This window comes from Pseudophryne corroboree, chromosome 1, assembly GCF_028390025.1.
Source record: "Pseudophryne corroboree isolate aPseCor3 chromosome 1, aPseCor3.hap2, whole genome shotgun sequence".
Classification (NCBI taxonomy): domain Eukaryota; kingdom Metazoa; phylum Chordata; class Amphibia; order Anura; family Myobatrachidae; genus Pseudophryne; species Pseudophryne corroboree.
Window position 1 is genome coordinate 629,768,274 of NC_086444.1, and position 27,506 is coordinate 629,795,779.

A 27,506-nucleotide genomic window follows, 5' to 3' on the forward strand; every position below is an offset into this window, starting at 1 on the left:
TAGGGCCAAGGTTGCAGCCGTGCAAGCCATAGTTGAGGTGGGCGCCAGGTTGACCGTGGTCAAATTAGAAAAGGAGATGGACATTTCCTTGGAATCTACTTGCTTGATTCTCCATGAAAAGCTTGGCCTAAGCAAAATTTCTGCATGCTGGGTGCTCCATCAGCTGACTTGAGAGCAAAAGTAGGCTCGGATGACGTGGTGCAACATGCTGGCCTGGTTTGATGGTGGTCGCTCAAACTCTGTCTGGGAGATCATCAGTGGTGATGAATCCTGAATCTACAGTTTAAACCCTGAGATCAGACAACAGATGGCCTAGTGCATCCCAGTTGGAGGTGCGCTGCCACAGACGTTCCGATGTGAGCATAGCGTGGCTATGCAGATGGTGACTGTTTTTGTAGCCAAGACTGGCTATTTCCAGGTGCTGTCCAAGAGCTCGTGCTTGTGGTGCCGTTCTCCATCGCAACAATGCACTTGCATACAAGTCCAGGAAAGTGGTGGATTTTCTGGCCCATGAACGCATCCAGGACCTTGATCATCCACCATACAGTCCAGACCTGGCCCTCTGTGACTTCTGTGTCTTCCCACAAATCAAGTGCAAGATGCATGGGATTTGTTTTGAGTCACCGGAAACTGCAGTAGAGACCTTCATCTAGCATGTAGAAAACATACCTATTTCAGACTGGTCCAGCTGCTTCAAGTGATTTGTGTGCATGCAACTATGCATAGACTCCTCTGCGGAATACTTTGAAAAAATGTAGTGCTCACTATTTGTGTAAATATACTACTTTTTGTGCATCCAGAAACTTATTGCACACATCTCATAATGCCCAATTTATGCATGCTTGATGGGGGTGTATCACAGAGGAGAAGCTTGAAATTAAAGTGCTTTGACACAACTGTCAATAAATACAAGTAATAGCTGCTGGGATCCCAAAAGCCAGCAACTTGAATACCTCCCGTTGCATTGAATGGTGGATACATTGGCTAGTTATAAATCTGAGTAGCAGGATTGATGAATGGCTAGAACTATCCAGAAATCAGGAATGGATGCTGTCACATGGTCTTTACAGTATGCTGAGAGACAGCACTAGTGAGCAGGACGAATAAGTAATTAAACTGAGTCACCCAAACAGATCTATGACCTGACTTTAATAATGTGGGTGGGCTCCGTATTTAAATGACACCAGTTATCTGGGATCTGCTTTTGTATTTTGTGTGAATGGGTGTGGGGTCACTGCTCTACTGCACCAACCCAAAAGAAAAGTTTAGATCTGCTGCCACCCACTGGATTATGTGAATTTTTTGCTGCCATATGGGTTAGTACATAGATCTATGTATAAGGCATCCCTAAACCTACCATGGAAGGCGGAGGGTGAATCATAAAAGAAGTTGTGCTCAGTGAAGAAGAGTAGGTATGAGCAGTACGTCCACGACAAGCTGTAGAAGAGACATTTCCAGGCACTCTCTGGAACCTTTTCTGCTTCTCTTGGCCGGAGTCTGCACCATTTACTAAATGGCTGTAGATAAAATCAGAAACCTTGTCAATGTGTATATATAATGAGTGGAGGCCCAGGCTATGGATTGCATGTGTTTATATATAATAATGTACTTTCTGTGTGAGCTCAGTGATGAAGCAGAATTGGAGGATCCCTGCGGGCTCTGAAGAGTGCTGTACACAAGAGGTTTCAGAAAATGCTAATACATTAGGAGGAGTACTACATAAATGGATCAGCACGTGTGATGCTGGAAGCAGCGATCAATGAACTTACAATGGTGGAAGTAATCTGTACTGTGCCAAATTATGTGAATGTAGCTGTATACCCAACTGATCTGGAGTGGAAGCTAAACAGAGAAATTTAATTGATAGAACAGTGAATATATGAATAAGACTGCCAACGCTACAATTAAAAGTTCTAGAATAAACATACCACTGCCATGAAAACAGTATGAATAAAGGAACATAAACCCTCTGCTGTTAGCTTTTTATGTTTAGCATAAGAGGTAATCGTACCTCTTGTATCTCTCAGCAGTTTTCCTGTGCAGCTCTTTGACCGATGTCTAAAATTAGGCTTCAGCTACAAGTGGGATATAAACATGAACTTGCCAACCACGGTACATACAGTAGAGAAAAGGCCTTATACTACAGTAAATAATGTGCTTTCTGTAACCTATACCATATTGCTGCATAGTAGATTACACAAAATGTACCAATATATTGTTATGCACCTAGAATACAATTTACTTATTGGTGTGATGGAAATAAGACCTGACGACTAATGTGATGTTTGTGAGTTAATATTCTGTGGATAACACTAGCTGTTGTATGTTACAGATGGCAAGAGTATGAAAAAAAAAAGAAAGAAACACACTTTCGTGCTACCCCCTTTAAATGTTACCTGTACTTAACAACTATATACAGTATCTATCTATCTATCTATCTATCTATCTATCTATCTATCTATCTATCTATCTATCTATCTATCTATCTTCTGTAATTAAATTAATTAAAGATCCTCCTGCTAGCCCTCTGACGAAGTCCTGAGTGACGAAACCAGTAGGGGCGTGGCCTAGCAGGTGGATCTTTGTGCAGCCGAGAAGCACCTTTCACAGACGGTGAAGTCCGGTATTGATCTTGCACTTGTTATACTTACGGTGGTTTATAACGCCGCTTGTGGTACGTGTTCTTACCTCATGTGTGTCGGATTGTTGTAATAAACTACAATTTGAAAACTGATACGCACTATGGAGCGCTCCTTTTCTTCCATTTAATTACAGAATTCATTACCAACTGTAGGTATTGGTGTCCAGTGGAGCTGCCGATTCAAAGAATCTTGGTGCTTAAGGGGATATATTGGAATCCATTTGAAAGCGTGGACATTCTCCTTTTTTGCAGCTGAAACTGGGAGTTGTGGTTCCACAGTAAAACACTTGCAAAGAGGACTGGTATTTACGCATAAACTGTTTCTGTTTTATATATATATATATATATATATATAAAGACACTCGCTCTCCCAGCGCATTGGAAAAAGCAAAAACAAGCCAGCACTCACAGTTTATGATGAAGAATCGAAGAGGATTTATTCCATTTCAAAGCCACATGTGTGGGTACAGAGTCACAGTCGCAGCCCGACAGCTGTTTCAACCAATTTGAGTATTCCTCAGGGGCTGGTTGAAACAGCTGTCGGGCTGCGAATGTGACTCTGTACCCACACATGTGGCTTTGAAATGGAATAAATCCTCTTCGATTCTTCATCATAAACTGTGAGTGCTGGCTTGTTTTTGCTTTTTCCAATGCGCTGGGAGAGCGAGTGTCTTTATACTGTTTTGCTGCCTTGCACCACCAATACATCTGACATTATGGCTTTGAGTGCTGTCCTTTTCTCTTATATATATATATATATATATATATATAAAATATATAAAAGATTAAGAATGCCAAATTGATTTCTCACAAATATTTAAAATGCCCGCTCTAATATATATTGTAAACGCCTGCACCTCTTATTACCATATCCCATGACTGTGCGCTATACATCGCAAAACACTGCATCCCATAAGAGAAAACAATACACCCACACATTATCTGAGTTCCAAAGCTCATTGACGTATATATTTGTTATTAAAAAGGATATGGATTCAATATATATTTCAAAGTACAGTATACCTATAGTTACATGATTACAACTCACACAGTAAGCAGATTTAACTTACAGTTACATACAGTTACATACAGTTACATGCCAGCGATACAATACCATTATCCTTAAGTTATATAAATTCGTCTTTCCATATCACTCTCTCTCTCTCTCTCTGTAATGTAATGCTGGGACTCCATCTTCCTCTGAGACCTTACAGCAACTCTGAGACCAAAACAGGAACTACCTTCCTGTGTGATCAGTGTGTTATCTAGTTTCTGGGGGAGGGATTCACGATGAGTCACCAGTTCCTTTGTATGTGCTGAACAGGCTCAGCCCTGGGGACGTCCAAAGGGGCTGGCCTGAGCTTCCTGTCCACTGTCCTATTTGGAACATCCATTGTTCTAACAAAAGTGATTTTAGCTTTTATACATTTAATCATAACTATCTGTCACAATGTCCTACAAATTAATAACAAGTATCAAATTAATCTACACATTAAGCTGGTTGTTTTAATAGTAAATATGACAGATCTATCTTGCTTCGTTCAAATAATACACATTCATGACATTAATTCATTAGATAGAATTTTAAATCATCATGATGTCTGGCGCTTGATATTATTATAATTATGTACTGTATGAAATAAGTGTCGAATCCATCTCTGTGGCATGTCCGTGTAAATGCGTGTGTTACCATATATTGCTGTGCTCGCTTGCAAGTATAGCGACTTATATGTGTGTAGAGTTTGTATGTTCTCTTTATGTAATATTTTTGACTTCGACAAGATATAAAAGATATTTGGTGACTAGTACTGCGCTTAAGAACACTTTTATATTCTGACTTTAATAAAAAAATGATTCTCCATACCAAGTAATAATTATCTTATAATAAAATAAAAAATAAAAATGGCTGCTCCCCTAAGATTGGTCCGCTGCTTGAAAAAGGGCCTATTGGGTAAATATAAAAATAGTTTTCTTTGGGTGCGCCTATTCATATGACTTTCTATAGGTTAATTCTTTATCACAGAGATCTTAATTACAGTTTTGAATATCACAATAGATCATTGAGTACAACCAAACTTAAACAATAAACGAGCTAAAAAAGTGTACATATATACAATATATATTACTCCATGAACACAGTGTGTATGTTAGAAACCAATCGTATCTTTTTATTATTGGATCTGAATGATCAATCCATAAAACACCCTGTCAACCTTTTGTACCTGTCGACCTACTGCATGTTGACCATTTGGTGTCGACCTATTGACTGTAGACCTAAATACTGTAGATTGTCTATATTCAACACTGACCTTAAATTGTTTGCTAAAATGGTTGCAAATAGATTATCCCCTCTTTTGCCTAGTCTGATTAATCCTGACCAAGTGGGCTTTGTGGTAGGCAGGCAAGCGTCAGACAACACAAGCAGGGTTATTAATATGATTGAATACTGCCAGGTCCAGGACAAACCTCTATTAGTCCTTTCTTTGGATGCAGAAAAAGTGTTCGATAGGCTCCATTGGGACTACTTACAGACTACCCTGCGCCGTTTTGGATTTGCAGACAGGATACTCAACTCCATTTTGGCTTTGTACTCCTCGCCGTCGGCTTCGGTTTTCACCAACGGCTGTAATTCCTCTACATTTAATATTACTAATGGTACTCGTCAGGGATGTCCCCTATCACCTCTGATTTTTGTTTTGGCTGTTGAGCCTCTGGCTGAGCGAATTAGGTAATTTTAGTATGCCTTCTAGAGCCTGAATCGTCTCTACCACATTTGCATGCTCTCCTGGATTCCTATGCGGCAGTCTCCTACTATAAGATGAACACCACTAAGACTGAGGCCCTCCCTCTGAATATTTCTGACAGTGCGCTTCAGCGTCTGAAGAATGATTATAAATATGCGTGGCAACTTAGATCGCTTAAATATTTGGGTGTAAATATTTCCAGAGACAGGGATCTATTGGGGTGTAATTACGATACGCTCTTTCGGGCGTTTGAAATGTTTATTAAAGATTGGATGATGCAAGAGGTCTCCTGGGTTGGGCAGGTGGCGGCTGCAAAAAATGGTTCTTTTACCAAAATTTATGTACCTTTTCCGTACTATCCCCAGGCGTTTCCCTAAAGTTATTTTTAACAAGTTTAACCGTTTATTATCTAAATATATCTGGGGGATGCAAAGCCGAGGATAGCAAGAACCACTTTAATTGCTCCGAAGTGTGCAGGTGGGGTGGCGTATCCGGATTTGGAGATGTACCAAACTGCTTGTTTGCTTACTCAGACCAGGGATGGGTTTACTCAGGGCACTTTTAAACCATGGGTATCTATAGAACAGACTGCTACCGTATATACTCGAGTATAAGCCGACTTTTTCAGCACTTTTTTTTGTGCTGAAAAAGCCACCTCGGCTTATACTCGAGTCAGTGACAGGCAGAGGCAGAGCAGTGTGAAGGAGGGACACAGAGCGCACAGCGCGCGCCTCTCCTGTGTCCCTCCTGCATCTCCGGCGGCAGCGGCGGTTCTATTAAAGGAAGTACCCGTTCGTGACCTCTGATCACGAACCGGCACTTCCTTTAATAGACCCGCCGCGGCCGCCGAAGATGCAGGAGGGACACAGGAGAGGCGCGCGCTGTGCGCTTCGTGTCCCTCCAGAAGACAGCGCGGGATCGACGGAGGGGTAAGTAACAGCACTGTGGGGCATATCTGGCACCTGGGGAGGGAGCATATCTGGCAGCATGAGGGGGCATATGTAGCAGCATGAGGGGACATATCTGGCAGCATGAGGGCACAACTGGCAGCATGAGGGCACAACTGGCAGCATTGAGGGACATATGTGGCAGCATTGAGGGACATATGTGGCAGCATGAGGGGCTTATCTGGCAGCATGAGGGCACAACTGGCAGCATGAGGGCACAACTGGCAGCATGAGGGACATATGTGGCAGCATGAGGGGCTTATCTGGCAGCATGAGGGACATATGTGGCAGCATGAGGGCACAACTGGCAGCATTGAGGGACATATGTGGCAGCATGAGGGGCTTATCTGGCAGCATGAGGGGCTTATCTGGCAGCATGAGGGGCATATGTGGCAGCATGAGGGGCATATGTGGCAGCATGAGGGCATATCTGGCACTGTGGGGCATATTTGGCAGCATGAGGGCATATCTGGCACATCAGGCACTGTGGGGCATATCTGGCACTGTGGGGGCATATCTGGCACTGGGGGCATATCTGGCACTGGGGGCATATCTGGCAGTATGAGGGCATATCTGGCACTGTGGGGGCATATCTGGCAGTATGAGGGCATATCTGGCACTGTGGGGGCATATCTGGCAGTATGAGGGCATATCTGGCACTGTGGGGGCATATCTGGCAGTATGAGGGCATATCTGGCACTGAGGGCTGTGTACGGCTAGAGCTGCATTTCCCACCCTAGGCTTATACTCGAGTCAATAAGTTTTCCCAGGTTTTTGTGGTAGAATTAGGTGCCTCGGCTTATATTCGGGTCGACTTATACTCGAGTATATACGGTATATTTCCCTTTACTTTGCCAGACTTGCTCTGGTTGCCACATTAGTTCCTCCTAGAGTTGCTGTTTGTTCAGCGGTTCAAACAATGTTATCTGCGTGGCGAACAGTGATTAGATCTCTCCCCACTGGTGCTCTGCCCTCCCCGCAGCTGTCTCTCCATGCTATAGCCGTAATGATCCCTGATTTACACCTACATCATTGGCATGACCTAGGTCTCTCTACTCTACAAGATGTTCTCTTAGACGATGATTTAGTCCCCTTTTCCTTCCTCCGGGAACAATTTCACATACCTAAACAAGATTTTTATAAGTATCTCCAACTGCGGCACTGGCTTCAAGGTTGCCTTCCCAAATGCGTCCACCACACTGGTCTCCCTAAGGTATTAATGTCTCTTCTAATGCTCAAAAGTAATAGAGGTGGCATCTCTAGATGGTACAAGCATCTTGTTGTTGAATCCCGTAATGGAGTATTTCCCTCACAGACTAAATGGGAAAAAGACCTCCCTAATATTTTTACTGAACTTATATGGAAGGCTATATTTTGATCTTGTTTTAAAATTTCTAAATTTGTGAATCATTCTGAAATGTATTATAAATTAGTTCATAGAGTATATTTTACACCGGAGCGACTGCATAAAATTTGGCCTGATGTTTCCTCTAGTTGCTGGAGGAATTGTGGGATGGTGGGAGATATCCTTCATATTTTTTATGTCTGGCAATTCAGTCACTTTGGAGTGAGGTGTTTCTTCTCATTTCTAATGTATTAGGAGTGGTTATTATAGCTGACCTTCTCTTGGCACTTTTCCATTATTACTCTGGTGAGATGTCTAGTTGTGATAAATACCTTTTGGGCCATATTCTTATAGCCTCTAAGGCCGCTATCGCCCAAAAGTGGAAGTCGGCCGTCGTCCCCAATATATTGATGATAGAAAATAAAGTTCACCAACATTTTGTTTTTGAAACAGCAGAATATATTTATTCCTCAAGGGCTTCCTCTATCCATAGGAAATGGTATAAATGGACCCTATATAGAGAAAGATCAGGCCAAGCTTGTGTTTCTGGTGCTCCAGCTGACTTATCTGTACTGCGATCTCCTGACTCACACAAGACCTTAAAGTGTTGATTGATGCAGACTTTCTGTTCTCTTACTTCATTGTGTTCTACCTCCAATGTTGTATTACTGTTTTCCTGATATGTCCCCTTCTTCCCCCTTGTCTTTATTAGTTTTTTGTTTGTTTTTTATACTCAATCGTTTCCCTTTTGGTTTTGTATCTTACTATCTGTGTAAAACTTCAATAAAAATGTAATATAAAAAAAAAAAAAAAAAAAGTCTTCTCATGGCCGGGACAGTTCTAATGGTAAGAGTTGTCCCAGAAGGTAGGGGTTCCTGCATACCAGAAATCACAGATGCAGGCAGTAGAAAGTGGGATGTACCAGAATTTCCATATGAAAATTGATAGATCCCTTTGGGCCTGTTTCTGAGTTGGACACAAGTCCAAATGCAGATTAATCCATTGGATATCATGGATAAAGTGCGCATGTACTGTACACACACATGGCTGAGTCTGAGAGTGCAGATGGACTGATCTATTAGTTAACGGGTTGCTCTATCTATGAAGTGAGCTTTTCTGGGCAGCTATATGTAATCACACAGTACTGACTTGTCTCATAGGAATGTTATAGAAGTGTTGTGGACATGTAGGTAGCCTTCCATGCTTGTTAGTGGTATGCTGATGGAGATGGTATGCCTGATTTAGACAGATATTATTCACTTGGCATGGGGTGAGTGTAAGCCCAATGCTAATGATGACGACTGTGGACAGTAAAACAGTGGGCAGCCCGGCCTTCCATATGAAGAAGGATATTTGCATAAACAGAAGGATCCTGGCATTAGCATAAGGTAGTAGGCAGGCTGAATAAACAAGCACTGTGTGGACTAGTGTAATTATACAGTATACAGGGACAGAGCTGAGTGAACAGCTTATAGGGTAACAACAATCAATGGTCCAGCAGGAAGGCCACATTGCTACAAGCGTTAGGGGCCTAACTCAATCTAAAGGTGGAGTTAATTCTCCCAAGCAAACACCAAAACCTTTCCGTTTTTGGAGTCTGCTGAATATTGGGCAGCCCATTAGTGATGATGATTAGGCCCCTGAGTGAGCTCTGTGCAGGAGCCCATTCGGCATTGTGGGACTTGCCTTATCAGAGAAGAGTAATTGAGATTCCTCCTAAAACAAAATGTTATTTTTCCCCAATAACAACTAGGCTAACACTGCACTGTGTATCTCACCTTCATATATGAAAATTCAAATTTGACAGTTTTGTGGTCTTTTCCGATAAAAAGTTGGAAATAAGAGAAATTATCTAATTTTATATGACACAACTATTTCTGAAACATATTTTTCGGAAACTTTTCTTTTGCTTTCTATAATATATTGCTTCAAGTGCAACTCCTAAAGTGAAAAAAAAAAAACAGGAAAATTAATCTATTTTTATATTAAACTATAGTAATAAAAATAAAAAAAATAAAAAAGTTACTTGTATTCAATGAGTCAACATTTGCAAAAGTTATATTAATAATCCATCCCTTCTGAAGTTCAAATGGTCCAAGAAAATAGGATTTTAATTTTCTCGTAGTCCGTAGAGGTCACTGGGGTCCACATTAGTACCATGGGGTATAGACGGGTCCACTAGGAGCCATGGGAACTTTACGAAATAAATAATGTGGGCTGGCTCCTCCCTCTATACCCTCCTACCAGACTCAGTCTAGAAACTGGGCCCGAGGAGACGGACATACTTCCAGTGAAGAATTTAACTGAACAGTGGACAAGAGGAAAGCCATGCTAACCAAACTCAACAGGAACAGCAACAGCTGAACCAACAACATTACTTAACTAAGTAATAGGATAGGAAACACGAAGCACTGGGCGGGCACCCAGTATCCTCTACGGATTACGAGAAAAGGATTTACCGGTAGGTAATTAAAATCCTATTTTCTCTTACGTCCTAGAGGATATTGGGGTTCACATTAGTACCATGGGGATGTACCAAAGCTCCCAAACCGGGTGTGAGAATGCTGAGGTTCCTGCAGAACTGATTGACCAAACTGAAGGTCCTCAGAGGCCAAAGTATCGAACTTGTAGAATTTAGCAAACGTGTTGGATCTTGACCAAGTGGCTGCTCAGCAGAGCTGTAAAGCCGAGACACCCGGGCAGCCGCCCAGGAAGAACCCACTGACCTATAGAGTGGGTCTGTAATTTCAGAACCGGCAATCCTACCGATGAATAAGCTTGCTGGATAGTAAGCCTGATCCAGCGAGCAATAGACTGCTTTGAGGCAGGACACCTAATCTTTTTGGGATCATAGAGAACAAACAGCGAGTCAGATTTTCTGTGACGAGTTGTCCTCTTCACGTAGATCCTCAAAGCCCTCACAACATCCAGGGACTTTGAGGTAGCAGAGGTGTCAGTAAGCACCGGAACCACAATAGGTTGGTTGATATGAAACGCAGACACCACCTTAGGAAGAAATTGCTGACGAGTTCTGAGTTCAGCTCTATCCTCATGAAAACAAAATAGGGGCTTTTGTAAGACAACGCCCCCAGTTCGGACACACGCCTTGCAGAAGCCAAGGCCAACAGTGTAACAGTCTTCCACGTAAGAAACTTAACGTCAACCTCCTGTAAAGGTTTAAACCAGTCCGATTGCAGAAACCGCAACACCACGTTAAGATCACAAGGTGCCGTGAGAGGCACAAAGGGCGGTTGGATGAGCAGAACCCCCTTCAAGAACGTCTGAACCTCAGGGAGGGAAGCCAATTGTTTCTGGAAGAAAATGGACATGGCCGAAATCTGGACTTTCAAGGAGCTCAAACGTAGGCCAACATCCACACCTGACTGTAGAAAAGGGAGAAAACGTCCCAGTTGAAATTTCACTGCAGGAAATTTCCTGTTTTCACACCACGAGACATATTTTTTCCAAATACGGTGGTAATGTTTAGACGATACCCCTTTCCTAGCTTGGATCATGGTTGGAATAACCTTGTTCGGAATGTCTTTCCGGGCTAAAATCTGATGTTCAACTTCCATGCCGTCAAACATAGCCGTGGTAAGTCTTGATAGACGAACGTCCCTGTTGCTGAAGATCCTCTCGCAGAGGTAAAGGCCACGGGTCCTCCAGGAGCAACTCCAGTAGGTCCGCGTACCAGGCCCTTCTCGGCGAATCTGGAGCAATGAGAATCGCTTGAACCTTTTCCCTTTTTATTCTTTTGAGAATTCTTGGAATCAGTGGAAGAGGTGGGAACACGTAAACCATCAGGTAAACCCATGGAGTCACCAGAGCGTCCGCTGCCACTGCTTGTATTTCCCACGAACTGGAACAATAGCGCTTTAGCTTCTTGTTGAGACACGATGCCATCATGTTTATCTGTGGAATTCCCCATTGACTTGTCAAGGACTCGAACACCTGCGGGTGAAGGCCCCACTCTCCTGGATGGAGGTCGTGTCTGCTGAGGAAGTACACTTCCCAGTTGTCTATTCCCGGAATGAAGATTGCCGACAGCGCCAACGCGTGTCTTTCTGCCCAGAGGAGAATTTTTGTCACCTCTGACATTGCAGCTCTGCTCTTTGTTCCGCCGTCGGTTTATGTACATTACGGCCGTCACATTGTCCGACTGAACCTGAATAGCTTGATCTTGAAGAAGATGCGATGCCTGTAGAAGGGTGTTGTATATGGCTCTTAATTCCAGAATGTTGATCGGAAGAATGGCTTCCTGACTTGACCATTTTCCTTGGAACTGTTCCCCTTGGGTGACTGCTCCCCAACCTCTGAGGCTTGTGTCCATAGCTAGCAGAATCCAATTTTGAATCCCGAACCGTCAACCCTCGGTCAGATGAGAAGTCTGGCACCACCATAAAAGAGAAAACCTGGCTTTTGGCGACAGACGTATCCTCTGGTGCAAGTGAAGATGTGATCCGGACCAACAGATCCAGCTGGAATGGCCTGGCATGAAACCTTCCATACTGCTGAGCCTCGTAAGAGGCTACCATCTTCCCCAGAAGGCGAATGCACAGATGCACCGATATCCGGGTTGGTTTTAGGTTTTAGGACATCCCGCACCATTGACTAGATTACCAATGCCTTTTCTAAGGGAAGGAACACCTTTTGTTCCTCCGTATCCAGGATCATTCCTAGGAACGGAAGCCTCCGTGTTGGTTGCAGGTGGGATTTTGGTAGGTTCAAAATCCATCCGTGATCCTGGAGAAGTCGGGTTGAGAGGGCAACGCTGTCCAACAACCTCTCCCTGGAAGACGTTTTATCAGAAGGTCGTCCAGGTATGGTATGATGTGGAGGAGAAACATCATCTCTGCCATCACCTTGGTGAAAACCTTCGGTGCCGTGGAGAGGCCAACTGGCCCCCTCCTCCAGCCCTGAGATCACTGCTCTCAGAGACTCCATCTTGAATTTGAACACCCGTAAGTACGGCTTCACTGACTTGAGGTTTAAAATGGGCCTTACCAAACCGTCCAGTTTCGGTACTACAAACAGGGTGGAATAATAACCCTTGTTTTGTAGGTGTAGTGGAACTGGAACAATGACCTGAGTATGTACCAGTTTTTGAATCGATGCCTGTAAAGTCAAACCTGCTTCTTGAGAAGTTGGTAAGCCGGATTTGAAGAATCTGGGAGGTGGGAGTTCCTGAAATTCCAGTGTGTATCCCTGTGCAATAAGCTCTTTGACCCAGGGATCTTGACATGATGTCGCCCATATGGGACTGAAATAACGTAACAGGGCTCCCCCCTGCCTGTCTTCCAGGCAGTGCGGTCCACCGTCATGCTGAAGGCTTTGAGGAAGCAGATCCGGAGGTCTGTTCCTGAGAACCTGCAGCCGCGGGTTTTCTGGGTTTACTTTTACTGCCTGGAAGGTTGTAGAAGAACCCTTGGATTTTCCTTTAAATTTTGCAGTCCTAAAGGACTGCAGAATTGGAGCAGAGTAGGTTTTCCTAGCTGGGGTTGCTGCGGAAGAAAGGTATGTAGACTTACCCGCCGTAGCTTTGGATATCCACGTATACAGTTCATCTCCAAAAAGAGCCTCGCCCGTGAATGGTAGGCTTTCCACGCCTTTCCTGGAGTCCGCATCCACATTCCACTGACGTAGCCACAAGCCTCTGCGTGCTGACACTGCCATGGCAGTGGTGCATGCATTGAGCAAACCAATTTCCTTTAAAGCCTCCACCATAAAGTTAGCAGAATCCTGAATATGCTGTAGGAGTAAAATAATCTCCCCCTTGGGCAAGGAGTCTAAGCCGTCAAGTAGGTTACCTGACCACTTAGCAATGGCCCTAGTGATCCATGCACAAGCAATAGTGGGTCTCTGGGCCACCCCAGCCACAGTGTATAAAGACTTGAGAGTGGTCTCAATCTTGCGGTCAGCTGCGTCCTTTAAGGACGCGGCCCCTGGGAACCGGTAAGACTATCTTACGCGATAACCTGGACACTGATGCGTCCACAATCGGCGGGTTTTCCCATTTCTTCCTATCCTCCGCAGGTGTCGGAAAGGAAGAAATCAGCATTTTTGGGATCTGAAACTTTTTGTCAGGGTTCACCACATCTCTTCAAACAGGGCATTTAATTCCCTTGAAGCGGGGAAAGTAGCTGAGGATTTCTTTTTAGTGTTAAAATAAGATTCCTTTTCTACATCTTCAGTCTTGTCAGGAATATGTAGGACAGATCAGTGACGGCCTGTATACCCTGTGAAAGGACAGCATCCCCCCCACTCGCATCCACTTCACCCTCCTCTGGATGCGACGTTTCAGGATCCGTTTCACCCTGCATGATTTGGACCAGAGTACGCTTTTGTGGACAAATGGCGAGAGTGTGGGGCGCAGGCATGGGAGCTGAATCTCTATTTATCAGGTTATCCATATACTGCTATAAGAATTTTGTCTCATTCTCAGTATGAGACAGCTTAGTAGAAATATTTGAAATCATCCCTTTAATGGAGGCCAACCATGGGGGTTCAGCCCCACTGGACTGGGAGTGAACACTATCCTGAGTACAGGGTAGTGAGTCCCCAGGGATGAGAGACATACCGCTGTACAAGACACACAGTCCCTGGACATGATTGTAAAGGGGCACCTACACACACACTAATGAAAACTCAGTATATGTAGGCAGGGTCGTCAGAGAGACACAGAAATCAGAGCCAGCCACACAGCGCCCCTTCTAGCAAGGTAAAACCTAGCTGGGTCGCACAGAAATAAGCACCTAAGTAGTGGTTATAATCTTAAACTTGCTCCCCCCCTTTACTAAGACCCCATGGTACAACTGAGGAGACTTGGAGTCCTTGTGGAGGAGCAGCGCATCCCTGGGAATGCTGCCTGTATGAGCTGAAGAGGGAAATGGCGCTGGAGAGCTGTAGGATCAGCTCTGAACGAAGCCCCGCCCCCTGTAATGGCGCACGGATTCCTGCATTTTTTATACTGGCAATGTGGTAAAATATGTCTAACCAAGAGTTAAAACCCCTGTTAATATGTTGTGGCCAGTGTGGGCATCAGCAGAGATTCAGCGCGCCCCTCACAGCGGGACACACCGCCAGCGTGTGTCTGTCTGAGCCCCCTGAAGCGCAGCCTTCAGTCAGAGCTGCACTCCAGCCCTTGTGCCACCATTCCCGCTGTCACTCCGCTAACCGGGACGTCAGCGTTGTACTCACCACTCTTCATCTTCTGGCTCTGTTAAGGGGTGGCGGCATGCTGCAGGAGAGTACGCTGCACCGTGGTGTGGCTTGCGAATGGCTCCCTCAGGAGCTCAGTGTCCTGTCAGCAGAGAAACGGGGCCATTAACTCTAAGGAAGTTGGGTTGTTCTCCCCCTTAAGTCCCACGAAGCAGTCAGGCTGTTGCCAAACAGACCTGACTGAAAATAACAAACATTTGAAATAAAATTAGAAACCTCGTCAGGAGCTCTCCAAAGCGTGACCGGCTCCTCCGGGCACATTTTCTAAACTGAGTATGGTAGGAGGGGCATAGAGGGAGGAGCCAGCCCACACTATTGATTTCTTAAAGTGCCCATGGCTCCTAGTGGACCCATCTATACCCCATGGTACTAATGTGGACCCCAGTATCCTCTAGGACGTAAGAGAAATAGTAAATGGTACAGGTATATATATCACAGGCAGCTGAGCCTGCAGTTTTACTCAGCACAATTGCATCTTTATGCTAATGCAACAGCTGATGGAATTCATACAGACACGCCCGCCACTGTTGCTCTAATCTACTGTTTTGAGTAAAAATAAGATTTTACACTTACCGGTAAATCTATTTCTCGTAGTCCGTAGAGGATGCTGGGACTCCGTAAGGACCATGGGGAATAGACGGGCTCCGCAGGAGGCATGGGCACTTTAAGAAAGACTTTGGACTCTGGATGTGCACTGGCTCCTCCCTCTATGCCCCTCCTCCAGACCCCAGTTAGAGAAACTGTGCCCAGAGGAGATGGACAGTACGAGGAAAGGATTTATGGGAATCCCAGGGCAAGATTCATACCAGCCACACCAATCACACCGTATAACTTGTGATAACTACCCAGTTAATAGTATGAACAAACAACATAGTCTCGGTCTAAACCGATGAAACTATAACATAACCCTTATGTAAGCAAAAACTATATACAAGTCTTGCAGAAGAAGTCCGCACTTGGGACGGGCGCCCAGCATCCTCTACGGACTACGAGAAATAGATTTACCGGTAAGTATAAAATCTTATTTTCTCTAACGTCCTAGAGGATGCTGAGACTCCGTAAGGACCATGGGGATTATACCAAAGCTCCCAAACGGGTGGGAGAGTGCGGATGACTCTGCAGCACCGACTGAGCAAACAGGAGGTCCTCCTCAGCCAGGGTATCAAATTTATAGAACTTTGCAAAGGTGTTTGACCCCGACCAAGTAGCTGCTCGGCACAACTGTAATGCCGAGACCCCTCGGGCAGCCGCCCAAGACGAGCCCACTTTCCTAATGGAATGGGCCTTAACCGATTTAGGCAATGACAATCCTGCCGTAGAATGCGCCTACTGAATCGTGTTACAGATCCAGCGAGCAATAGTCTGCTTTGAAGCAGGCGCGCCAACTTTGTTGGCTGCATACAGAACAAACAGCGCTTCAGTTTTCCTAACCCTCGCTGTTCTGGCCACATAAATCTCCAAAGCCCTGACCACATCAAGGGACTCGGAATCCTCCAAGTCCCGTGTAGCCACAGGCACGACAATAGGTTGATTCATATGAAAAGAAGAGACCACTTTAGGCAGAAATTGAGGACGAGTCCTCAATTCTGCCCTATCCACGTGGAAAACCAGATAGGGGCTTTTATGTGACAAAGCCGCTAATTCCGAAACACGCCTCGCAGAAGCCAAGGCCAACAACATGACCACTTTCCAAGTGAGATATTTCAACTCCACTGTTGTGAGTGGTTCAAACCAAGGTGACTTGAGGAAACTTAATACCACATTAAGATCCCACGGCGCCACCGAAGGTACAAAAGGAGGCTGAATATGCAGCAAACCCTTCACGAATGTCTGTACTTCAGGAAGAGAAGCCAATTCCTTTTGAAAGAAAATGGATAAGGCCGAAATTTGGACCTTTATGGACCCTAATTTTAGGCACAAAATCACTCCTGTTTGCAGGAAGTGAAGCAGACGACCCAAATGGAACTCCTCCGTAGGAGCAGTCCTAGCCTCACACCAAGAAACATATTTTCGCCATATACGGTGATAATGTTTCAATGTCACATCCTTCCTAGCCTTGATCAGGGTAGGAATGACCTCCTCCGGAATACCTTTTTTCGCTAGGATCCGGCGTTCAACCGCCATGCCGTCAAACGCAGCCGCGGTAAGTCTTGGAACAGACAGGGCCCCTGCTGCAGCAGGTCCTGTCTTAGAGGAAGAGGCCACGGATCTTCTGTGAGCAACTCTTGCAGATCCGGATACCAAGTCCTTCGTGGCCAATCTGGAACAATGAGGATTGTTCTTACTCTTCTTAGTCTTATTATTCTCAACACCTTGGGTATGAGAGGTAGAGGAGGCAACACATAGACCGATCTGAACACCCAAGGTGTCACTAGAGCATCCACCGCTACCGCCTGAGGGTCTCTTGACCCTCAGGCGGCGCAATACCGCTTTAGCTTTTTGTTGAGACGGGACGCCATCATGTCTATCTGAGGCAGTCCCCACCGACCCACGATCTGTGCGAAGACTTCTTGATGAAGTCCCCACTCTCCCGGATGCAGGTCGTGCCTGCTGAAGAAGTCCGCTTCCCAGTTGTCCACCCCCGGGATGAATACTGCTGATAGGGCGCTTACATGGCCTTCCGCCCAGCGAAGAATCCTGGTCGCTTCTGCCATGGCCGCTCTGCTCCTTGTGCCGCCTTGGCGGTTTACATGAGCCACTGCTGTGACATTGTCTGACTGAATCAGAACCGGTTTGTCCCGAAGCAATGCCTCCGCCTGGCGTAGGGCGTTGTATATGGCCCTCAACTCCAGGACGTTGATGTGGAGACAAGTCTCTAGATTCGACCAGAGACCTTGGAAATTTCTTCCCAGTGTGACTGCTCCCCAACCTCGGAGGCTTGCGTCCGTGGTCACCAGGATCCAGTCCTGAATTCCGAACCTGCGGCCTTCTAGGAGGTGAGCACTGTGCAGCCACCACAGGAGAGATACCCTGGCTCTGGGAGACAGGGTGATCCTCTGATCCATTTGTAAATGGGACCCGGACCATTTGTCCAGTAGATCCCATTGAAAGGTCCTTGCATGGAACCTTCCGAAGGGGATGGCCTCGTACGATGCCACCATCTTCCCCAGGACACGCGTGCAGTGATGCACTGAAACCTTTTTTAGCTTTAATAGGTTCCTGACCAGGGCTATGAGCTCCTGAGCCTTTTCCATCGGAAGAAAAACCTTTTTCTGGTCTGTGTCTAGAATCAGACCCAGAAAGGTCAGGCGCGTTGTAGGGACTAGCTGGGACTTCGGTATATTGAGAATCCAGCCGTGCCCCTGCAACATCCTCACCGACAGCGACACGCTGTCCAGCAACTTCTCCCGAGATCTCACCTTTATGAGGAGATCGTCCAAGTATGGGATAATTGTGACACCCTGCTTGCGCAGGAGCACCATCATTTCCGCCATTACCTTGGAAAGCCCAAACGGCAACGTCTGAAATTGGTAATGACAGTCCTGTACTGCAAATCTCAGGAACGCCTGGTGAGGAGGGAAAATCGGAACATGAAGGTATGAATCCTTTATGTCCAGGGACACCATCCAATCCCCCCCTCCAGGCTGGCGATGACCGCTCTGAGCGATTCCATCTTGAACTTGAACTTTTTCAAGTACAAGTTCAGGGATTTTAGATTCAAAATGGGCCTGACCGAACTGTCCGGTTTCGGGACCACAAACAGGGTTGAGTAATACCCCTTTCCTTGCTGGAGAAGAGGAACTTTGACTATCACCTGTTGAAGATACAATTTTTGAATTGCAGTCAACACTAACTCCCTCTCTGAAGGGGAAGCTGGCAGAGCTGATTTGAAAAACCGGCGAGGAGGCACGTCTTTGAATTCCAGCCTGTGTCCCTGAGAAACAATCTCTATAGCCCAGGGATCCACCTGTGAGTGAACCCAGACCTGGCTGAAAAATCTAAGACGTGCCCCCACTTGAGCTGACTCCCCCCGGGAAGCCCCAGCGTCATGCGGTGGACTTTGCAGATGTAGGGGAGGACTTCTGCTCCTGGTAACTAGCTGCATGCAGCTTTTTTCCCTTGCCTTTTCCTCTGGCAAGGAAGGACGATCCCCGTACCTTCTTGCTTTTATTGGAACGAAAGGACTGCATTTAATAATGAGGTGCCTTTTTAGTATGCTGCGGAGGGACATAAGGTAAGAAATTCGATTTACCGGCCGTAGCAGTAGAGACAAGGTCCGAGAGGCCTTCTCCAAACAACTCCTCCCCCTTGTAAGGCAACGACTCCTTATGCCGCTTTGAGTCGGCATCCCCCGTCCACTGTCGGGTCCACAGGAGTCGCCTAGCAGAAATAGACATAGCATTTATTCTGGAGCTTAGTAAACAAATGTCTCTTTGAGCATCCCTCATATATAAAGCAGCATCTTTGATATGCTCTAGGTATCCTTATCTAGGGTGTCAAGTTCCGTAGATAAGGAATCTGTCCATGCTGCGACAGCACTACACACCCAGGCCGATGCCATAGCCGGTCTAACGATAGTACCGGAATGCGTGTAAATGTGCTTCATGGTAACCTCCTGCTTACGATCAGCAGGATCCTTGAGGGAAGCTGTATCCTGAGAAGGCAGTGCCACCTTCTTGGATAAGCATGTCAGCGCCTTGTCTACCTTCGGCGAAGATTCCCATCGTATCCTGTCCTTTTGTGGAAAGGGATACGCCATAAGAATCCTTTTGGGAACTTGTAGTCTCCTATCTGGAGATTCCCAAGCCTTTTCGCACAAGTCGCTTAGTTCAAATGAGGACGGAAAAGTGACCTCAGGCTTTTTCCCTTTATACATGTGTGCCCTCGTGTCAGAGACAGGGGGTTCCTCAGTGATATGCAAAACCTCTTTAATGGCAATAATCATGTAACGAATACCTTTCGCCACCTTTGGCTGTAATTTTGCATCCTCATAGTCGACACTAGAGTCAGTATCTGTGTCGGTTTCTGTGTCAGTGATCTGGCATATGGTGCGTTTTTGAGACCCCGACGGTCCTGGTGCCACAGGGACAGGCATGGTCTGACTACCTGACTGATCCCTAGCTTCAGCCTTGTCTAATCGTTTATGCAGTAAATTTACATTTGCATTCAAGACATTCCACATACCCACCCAGTCCGGTGTCGGCGTTGCCAACGGCGACCTGACCATCATGCACTCCCCCTCCTCCTTAGGTGAGCCTTCCTCGTCAAACATGTCGACACACATGTACCGACACACTTCACACACACAGGGAATCTCTTTTCTGAAGACAGGTTCCCCCTGAGGCCCCTTGGAGAGACAGAGAGAGAGTATGCCAGCACACACCCCAGCGCTATATAACCCTGGAGAAAAACAGATTGTTTACCCAGTAGCGCAGCTTAATGTATAAACGCCAATTATGTGCCCCCCCCTCTACTTTAAAACCCCCTTTCACCGTGTGTCAAGCAGGAGAGAGTCCGGGGAGCTTCCTCTCAGCGGTGCTGTGGAGAGAAAATGGCGCTGGTGAGTGCTGAGGGAGAAGCCATGCCCCCTCGGCGGCGGGCTTCTGTCCCGCTCAAACTTACTAAAAAATGGCGGGGGCTCTTTTATATACATGTACAGTGCCCACCTGTACATGTATGTAGACTTTTGCCATAGGAGAGGTGTTTTATTGCTGCCCAGGGCGCCCCCCTGCGCCCTGCACCCTTACAGTGACCGGAGTGTGTGTGGTGTATGGGAGCAATGACGCACAGCTGCGGTGCTGTGCGTTACCTCAGTGAAGCACTGAAGGCTTCTGCCGCCTGAGACGTCTTCTGTCTTCGTTTCTTCTGGCTCTGTGAGGAGAACGGCGGCGCGGCTCTGGGGTGAACGCCCAGGACGAACCTGTGTTCACTCCCTCTGGAGCTAATGGTGTCCAGTAGCCGAGGAAGCAGAGCCTATCATTTAAGTAGGTCTGCTCCTCTCTCCTCAGTCCCTCGATGCAGGGAGCCTGTTGCCAGCAGTGCTCCCTGAAAAAGAGAAAAAATCCTAACAAAAATGCTTTCTAAGCAGGAAACTCAGGAGAGCTCCCTGCAGTGCACCCATTCTCCTCTGGGCACAGTCTAAAACTGGGGTCTGGAGGAGGGGCATAGAGGGAGGAGCCAGTGCACACCCAGAGTCCAAAGTCTTTCTTAAAGTGCCCATGCCTCCTACGGAGCCCGTCTATTCCCCATGGTCCTTACGGAGTCCCAGCATCCTCTAGGACGCTGTTGTATTGTCAGTCGTGCATTCGTCACACCATTGCACATTAGAGCAATCCTATGATGTCACAGAATGTCTGCCAGTGCCACTGCAATTGTGTATTTGGATGCAGTGGATGGCCAAGGCACGCCTGCATCTGGCTAGTCAACCCCGTTACCACCCAGGATCGCCCACTGAAATGCCACACATTAGTATTGCATTTATACACATAATTCCACACAGTAATGCCTCTTACACATTATTAATGTACTTATAAACATAATGCGCCTTACACATTATGACAACCTTTATTAATGCACTTTTACACATAATGTCCCTTACATACATGGCATGCCGCACATTATTAATGCCCTTGTACACATAATGACACACATAGTGTCCCCTACACATTTGCTGCACATTATTAGTGCTCCTATACACATAATGACACACATACAGTAGTACCCTGTTACATATATGCCGCACATTATTTATGCCCTTATACACATAATGAGACACAAAATGCCCCTTACACATATTCCAAACACTGCACATTATTAATGAATTTTTACATGACACACATAATGCTCCTTACACATATTCCAAACACTACTGCACAACCAACCCAATCACATGCACACAGCACTCACACTGCCACTAACACTGTGACCTCTGCCTCTGCTTGGATACAGATGTGTCCTCATAAATCTTGCCTCAATGCTAACGTTGGGCACCTTTTTTTTTATAAAAAATGTATCTTATGTGCATTGCTTTGTGGCTAGGATGCACAAGCAGATTCTGCTGTTTAAAATGATATGCAGCATGCCTATATATTGTGTGAGACTGTGGCTGTATCTGCATAAGAAATGCTACACACAGAATATAGGCATGCCGTATATCATTTTAATCAGCAGAAGCTGCTGATGCCCCTAGGCATATCAAATGCCCTAGGCAATTGCTTAGTTTGCCTATACCTATGGCCGGCTCTGGGAGTGCCCACCAATGCTACTGCTGCACAGCCTTGCCTCCAGGTACACTGTGACTGCTGGTGTCAGTGGAAAAAAAGTGGTGTCGACCTTCTTTTCTGTCGACAATTTTCCATGTTGACCTTTTCATGTGTTGACATGTTGTACCTTTCTGCCGTTTCCAGTGCCGACCTTTCATAGGTTGACCTAATGACCATGTCAACATTTTGTTCATGTTGACCTTTTCACTGTCAACCATTTGGTGTTGACCTAATGATTGTAGACCTTCTGACTGTAGATCTATTAAGGTAAAAAAGCTTTCTTCCACAAATTCACAACCCCTTTAAGAAGGCCCTACAGACAGTGGGGGTCATTCCGAGTTGTTCGCTCGTTGCCGATTTTCGCAACGGAGCGATTAAGGCAAAAAAGCGCATGCGCATGGTACGCAGCGCGCATGAGCTAAGTAATTTAGCACAAAACTTAGTAGATTTACTCACGTCCGAACGAAGAATTTTCATCGTTGAAGTGATCGGTGAGTGATTGACAGGAAGTGGGTGTTTCTGGGCAGAAACTGACTGTTTTCTGGGAGTGTGCGGAAAAACGCAGGCGTGCCAGGATAATACACAGGAGTGTCTGGAGAAACGGGGGAGTGGCTGGCCGAACGCAGGGCGTGTTTGTGACGTCAAACCAGGAACGAAATGGGCTGAGCTGATCACAGTGTAGGAGTAAGTCTCGAGCTACTCAGAAACTGCTAAGAATTATTTATTCGCAATTCTGCTACTCTTTCGTTCGCAATTCTGCTAAGCGAAGATACACTCCCAGAGGGTGGCGGCCTAGCGTGTGCAATGCTGCTAAAATCTGCTAGCGAGCGAACAACTCGGAATGACCCCCAGTGTCCAACAATATTGTCACTATCGACCTTTTTACTACATCCAACAACAACAAGCACTAGAGTTATAAAAAGCTAAAATATTATAATTTTGATAAATAATCTTTACTAAAAGTGACAAAGCACGTAAAAGCAAAATAATAAATATAATCTGTGCACTTTGACAGAGGCGTCACAGGGTGTGGTGACACCCGGTGCGCATCCTTCACATGCAAGCGCGCTTGAGGCAAAAAGGGGGCGTGACCGCAAAGAGGGCGTGGTTGTACGGGTTGTCACTCCGGGGGGCGTGCGGAGATGCTGGGCTGTAATGGGCTGCCCCCGGAGACTGTCTGCAGCACTGTCGGCTCCTCTGCTATGACAGGAGCCGCGTGCTGTAGCAGAATTTCACACTGCAGCACCTGGCTCCTGTCACTGCGGAGAAGCCCACAGATTGGTGTCACCCCCTTCTAGGCGTCACACCCGGGTGTGGGCCGCACTCCCCGCCCGCGTCTTGTGACGCCATTGCACATTGATGTATTTTACATGATGCTTGCATGTTCTTAGTAAGTTTCCCTGTTAGTTCACATGACACCAAGGATTCGCTGGAGATCAAAAGGAGAAGATCCATTTGTCATAGTTACACATGTCCACCCATTTCATAAATCACCCTGGTGCCACTGCCAACCTGGTTCAAGATAATGTTTCTATCAGTTCCCACCAGTTTTCTCTTTAAAAGTACATCCCATATTGCTTCTCATCTTGGCAGGAGGAGATAATCAGACAGCAAATAAAATGTTTGTTTTCTACTTAGTAGATCCACAGTGGTGAGATTGGAGAATAGGCATATCCTACCTTTAAATCAAGAACAATATCATTCAGTATTATTAAGCATAGTTCTGTAATTAATGTACATATAGTTAAACTAGTATATTGTATATTTAAAGTATGCATTTTATGTACACTGATGTATTTTATTAGCAGAAGTTGGGATCAGAGCTGACATAATTCCCCTAACAGTAGGTGTTCCCCAACTTCTGCTCTTGGACCTTTCCTTTTCTCTCGCTATACGTCCTCTTTAGGAGAGCTCATTAACTCTTTCGACTTCCAATGTCATCTCTATGCTGATGACACTCAAATCTACTTTTCGTCCCCTGACCTCTCCACCTCTCTCCTCACATATATCTCCAGTTGTCCACCTGCTATCTCTTCTTGGATTTTCCAGTGCTTTCTTAAACTTTACATGTCTACTGAGCTGTTCATCTTTCCACCCTCCCGCATAACCTTGCCCCCCACAATTTCATTATCTATTGACTGCGCGATTATCTAGCCCTCAAGTGCGCTGTCTTAAAGTTATCCTTGATTCCTTCCTTTCCTACAAACCACACCTTCAGCACCTCTCACTGACCTGCCATTTCCATCTCAAAAATATTTCCAGGATCAGTCCCTTCTGCACCATGGATGCTATTAAAACCCTCATCCTTTCACTGGTCATCTCCAGATTGGACTACTGCAGTGGTTCTCAAACTCGGTCCTCAGGACCCCACACAGTTAACGTTTTCCATGTCACCCAGCAGCTGCACTGTGTATCACCAACTGTCACATTTTAAAAATCTACAGGTGACCTGCAAAACATGAACAGTGTGGGGTCCCGAGGACCGAGTTTGAGAACCGGTGGACTACTGTAATCTCCTCCTAAAGAAAAGAATGTCTCCCAGCGCTAATGTTATCAGGTGTAAATTCTATAATTTATAATAAAATCTATTCATAGAAATAAAAATAACTCTAACAACAATGTATGTTTAAAATAAAAATTGTATTTTATTTCCTAGCATGGATGTTAAAAAATGGACCATAAAAGGGAGATCCTCATTGGTTCCAATAATGTAAGGTATTCAATATAAAACAATTGCTGGTGAGTCCTAATACCGGTATACTGAATACAAACAACCACATACAACATAAAACATAAAGACCAGTGATACACTGAATAGCGAATTATTCACTGGATGGATATTTGTAATCCTCAGGTAAGTATAGGTGAGGGTATGAAAGTCGGTACTATAATGTAGTCACCTATCAAACAGGGAATTTGCCCATCAGGTGTCCTGGTTAATACCAGTCAAAGCGTAGTCCTTCCGGTGTAGGTATATACAAGTCACTCTAAACGGGATGCCCAGATCCTCAGTCTATGAACTTATAACGCTCAAAACACTTACTTAGATGTCCCAGGAAGTGAATGAACGGGTGTCTGCCGGCAGACTGTAACTGATTGCTCCGCGATCAACTAGTTTCGCCTGTCACCGCAGGCTTCCTCAAGATGGCCGAGCAAGGTCAATCCCCCGTTCTTTATACTTCCCTAGCGTGTCCGTAGTCATGGTGACCAGTTCTCCTGGCGCGCTTCGTACACATTCGTTACCATGGTAACCTGTCCTCCGTCTACGTCCTCCACATGTCATATTGGTAATCATGGTAACCAGAAGTGTTTAGATGAGCCGCTCCGTCGCGTTGGTTACTATAGTAACCGGACCTCCGTCTATGTCCTCGGCATGTCATAGCGGTTGTCATAGTAACTGAAAATGCTTAAATGAGCCGCTTATGACTCGTAGCACTTCCCTCCTCTCCTCCACAACATCCATCGTAGTTTTCACTCTCTATAGTAGATAGCAATAGTGAGATAGCACTCCCACCTATCCCGGCCATAATCCTCATCAGTCATAAAACGGGATTGTTAATCAACATTCCCTCTGTGTTGTTCCTGATTGTTTACCTCTATATCAGTTTCATCCCCTAACTTATAGTCTCTCAGGGGAAGGATGTAGAGGTCATAATATCTAATTAATAAGACAATTCTAAACGGCCATCTTCCAAAGTATCCACATGGTGTAAAACAACAGAAAACAACAGACAACAACCACACAAAAGACAGTGTCTCTCTATCCTAGGGATAACAATATAATAAAAATATATATATAAAATTATAATAAAAATGTTTCTAATACCCCCCAGTTTCCTCGAGCTAGGTCCCATAGGGTTTACTTTATTCTTTAAGGAAAGGAAAGAGGTCCCAATCTATATTAAGGCCCTTAGGCACCAAGGTTTCCAACTCAAAAATCATTCTAGCTTCTTCTTTCAGTAATGCATTATCCCAATCCCCTCAACTCCACGATCTTTGTACTAGTTTTATCCCAATAAATTCTAGGCCCATAGGGTCACTATTGTGCATTTTAGTAAAATGTTCCAGAATATTGTGATTGTCTTTATTAGTCCGGATATTATTTAAATGCTCATTTATCCTGGTGGATAGACTACGGTAGGTCTTCCCTACATACTGTAGCCCGCAGGGGCATGTCACCAAGTAAATTACGCCTTTCGAATTACACGTAATTTTATCTCTTATATTATATTCTTTCCCTGTACTGTGAGATATTTATCCACACATTTAGTCGAGATTTTTCTAGTTTTTCTACATACTACGCAATTATTGCATCTATAAAACCCGGACTTCATTTCTTTCAGCCAGGTTTCCCCCCCTCTCCTATCGTTCTTATAATAACTCCTGACTAGGCTGGTTTTTATATTGGGCGCTCTTTTGTATATTATTCTGGGTTTCGCTGGCAGGATTTCCCTAAGGTCATCGTCTGCGGTGAGAATATGCCAATGTTTGTAAATACTTTCTTCTAGAAACCTCCGTTGACTTGAGAAACCCGTCAGAAACATCACATCCTGCTTTGTCTTTGTACTCTTCTCTTTGTACTGGAGGAGGTTCGTTCTGGCCACTTCATCTACCTCATCCTTATTCTTCTCAAGGTCACTCCTGACATAATTCTTCTCCTCGAATTGTTCCATCAATTCCATGACTTGTGCATCATAATCCACTTTCTTAGAGCAATTCCTTCTTAATCTTTTCATCTGTCCTTTCAGAATATTAGATAACCATTTAGGATGATGATTACTCTTGAAATTTAGGTAGCTGTTACAATCCACATCCTTTCTAAATGTTTTAGTTTCGATCTTGTTTCCTTCAATAAAAATTGTTAGATCCAGAAAATTGATATTTTTGTCGCTCACTTCACACGTGAATTCCAGATTGTATATATTATCGTTAATTTTCGTAATAAATTGATCAAAGCCTTCTTTCGTCCCCCTCCAGATGATAATCACATCATCTATATATTGTCAAAGTCAGAAAAATATCACTATGCACACTGCCATATTTGCACCTCATGCGAGTGCCTGCTGCGAGTGCATGGGCTCTCCCGTGCGTGCGCATACTCGCTGTTGCGTGCACCCGCAGGCGCACGGTATGCGCATTTACGGTAAAGTTTATGTGCGTCTAGCGGGCGACTCGTTCATAACATATTTTAACTATATAACATATTTTGTAGATCATGGTCCCTTTGATAGATTCTGAAAGTTTAGTTAATATAGCATGTTCATGGACAAAGAGATCCCTCTTTGTTTGATACGAAGGGTCAGACATGGGTCATACAGTGGTGTTTAGTATCCATCAGAAGAGTATTTAATTAGCAATATTCCGGTGTTGGTTTGAAGCGGATTAATCGCTCGTGCGAATAGTTATGGA

At 45.1% G+C, this 27,506-nt stretch overlaps 1 protein-coding gene across 2 annotated transcripts in view; it reads right to left on the minus strand.

The window, feature by feature from the left end:
* The window catches only part of CERS1 (ceramide synthase 1), a 141,142-nt gene that overhangs the window by 40,458 nt on the left and 73,178 nt on the right, over positions 1-27,506 (minus strand). For both annotated transcript variants that reach the window (XM_063914534.1, XM_063914533.1), the window contains exon 2: positions 1,358-1,517. In XM_063914534.1, coding sequence (XP_063770604.1) covers positions 1,358-1,517 — 160 coding nt within the window. The remainder of the gene's footprint in view (positions 1-1,357; positions 1,518-27,506) is intronic.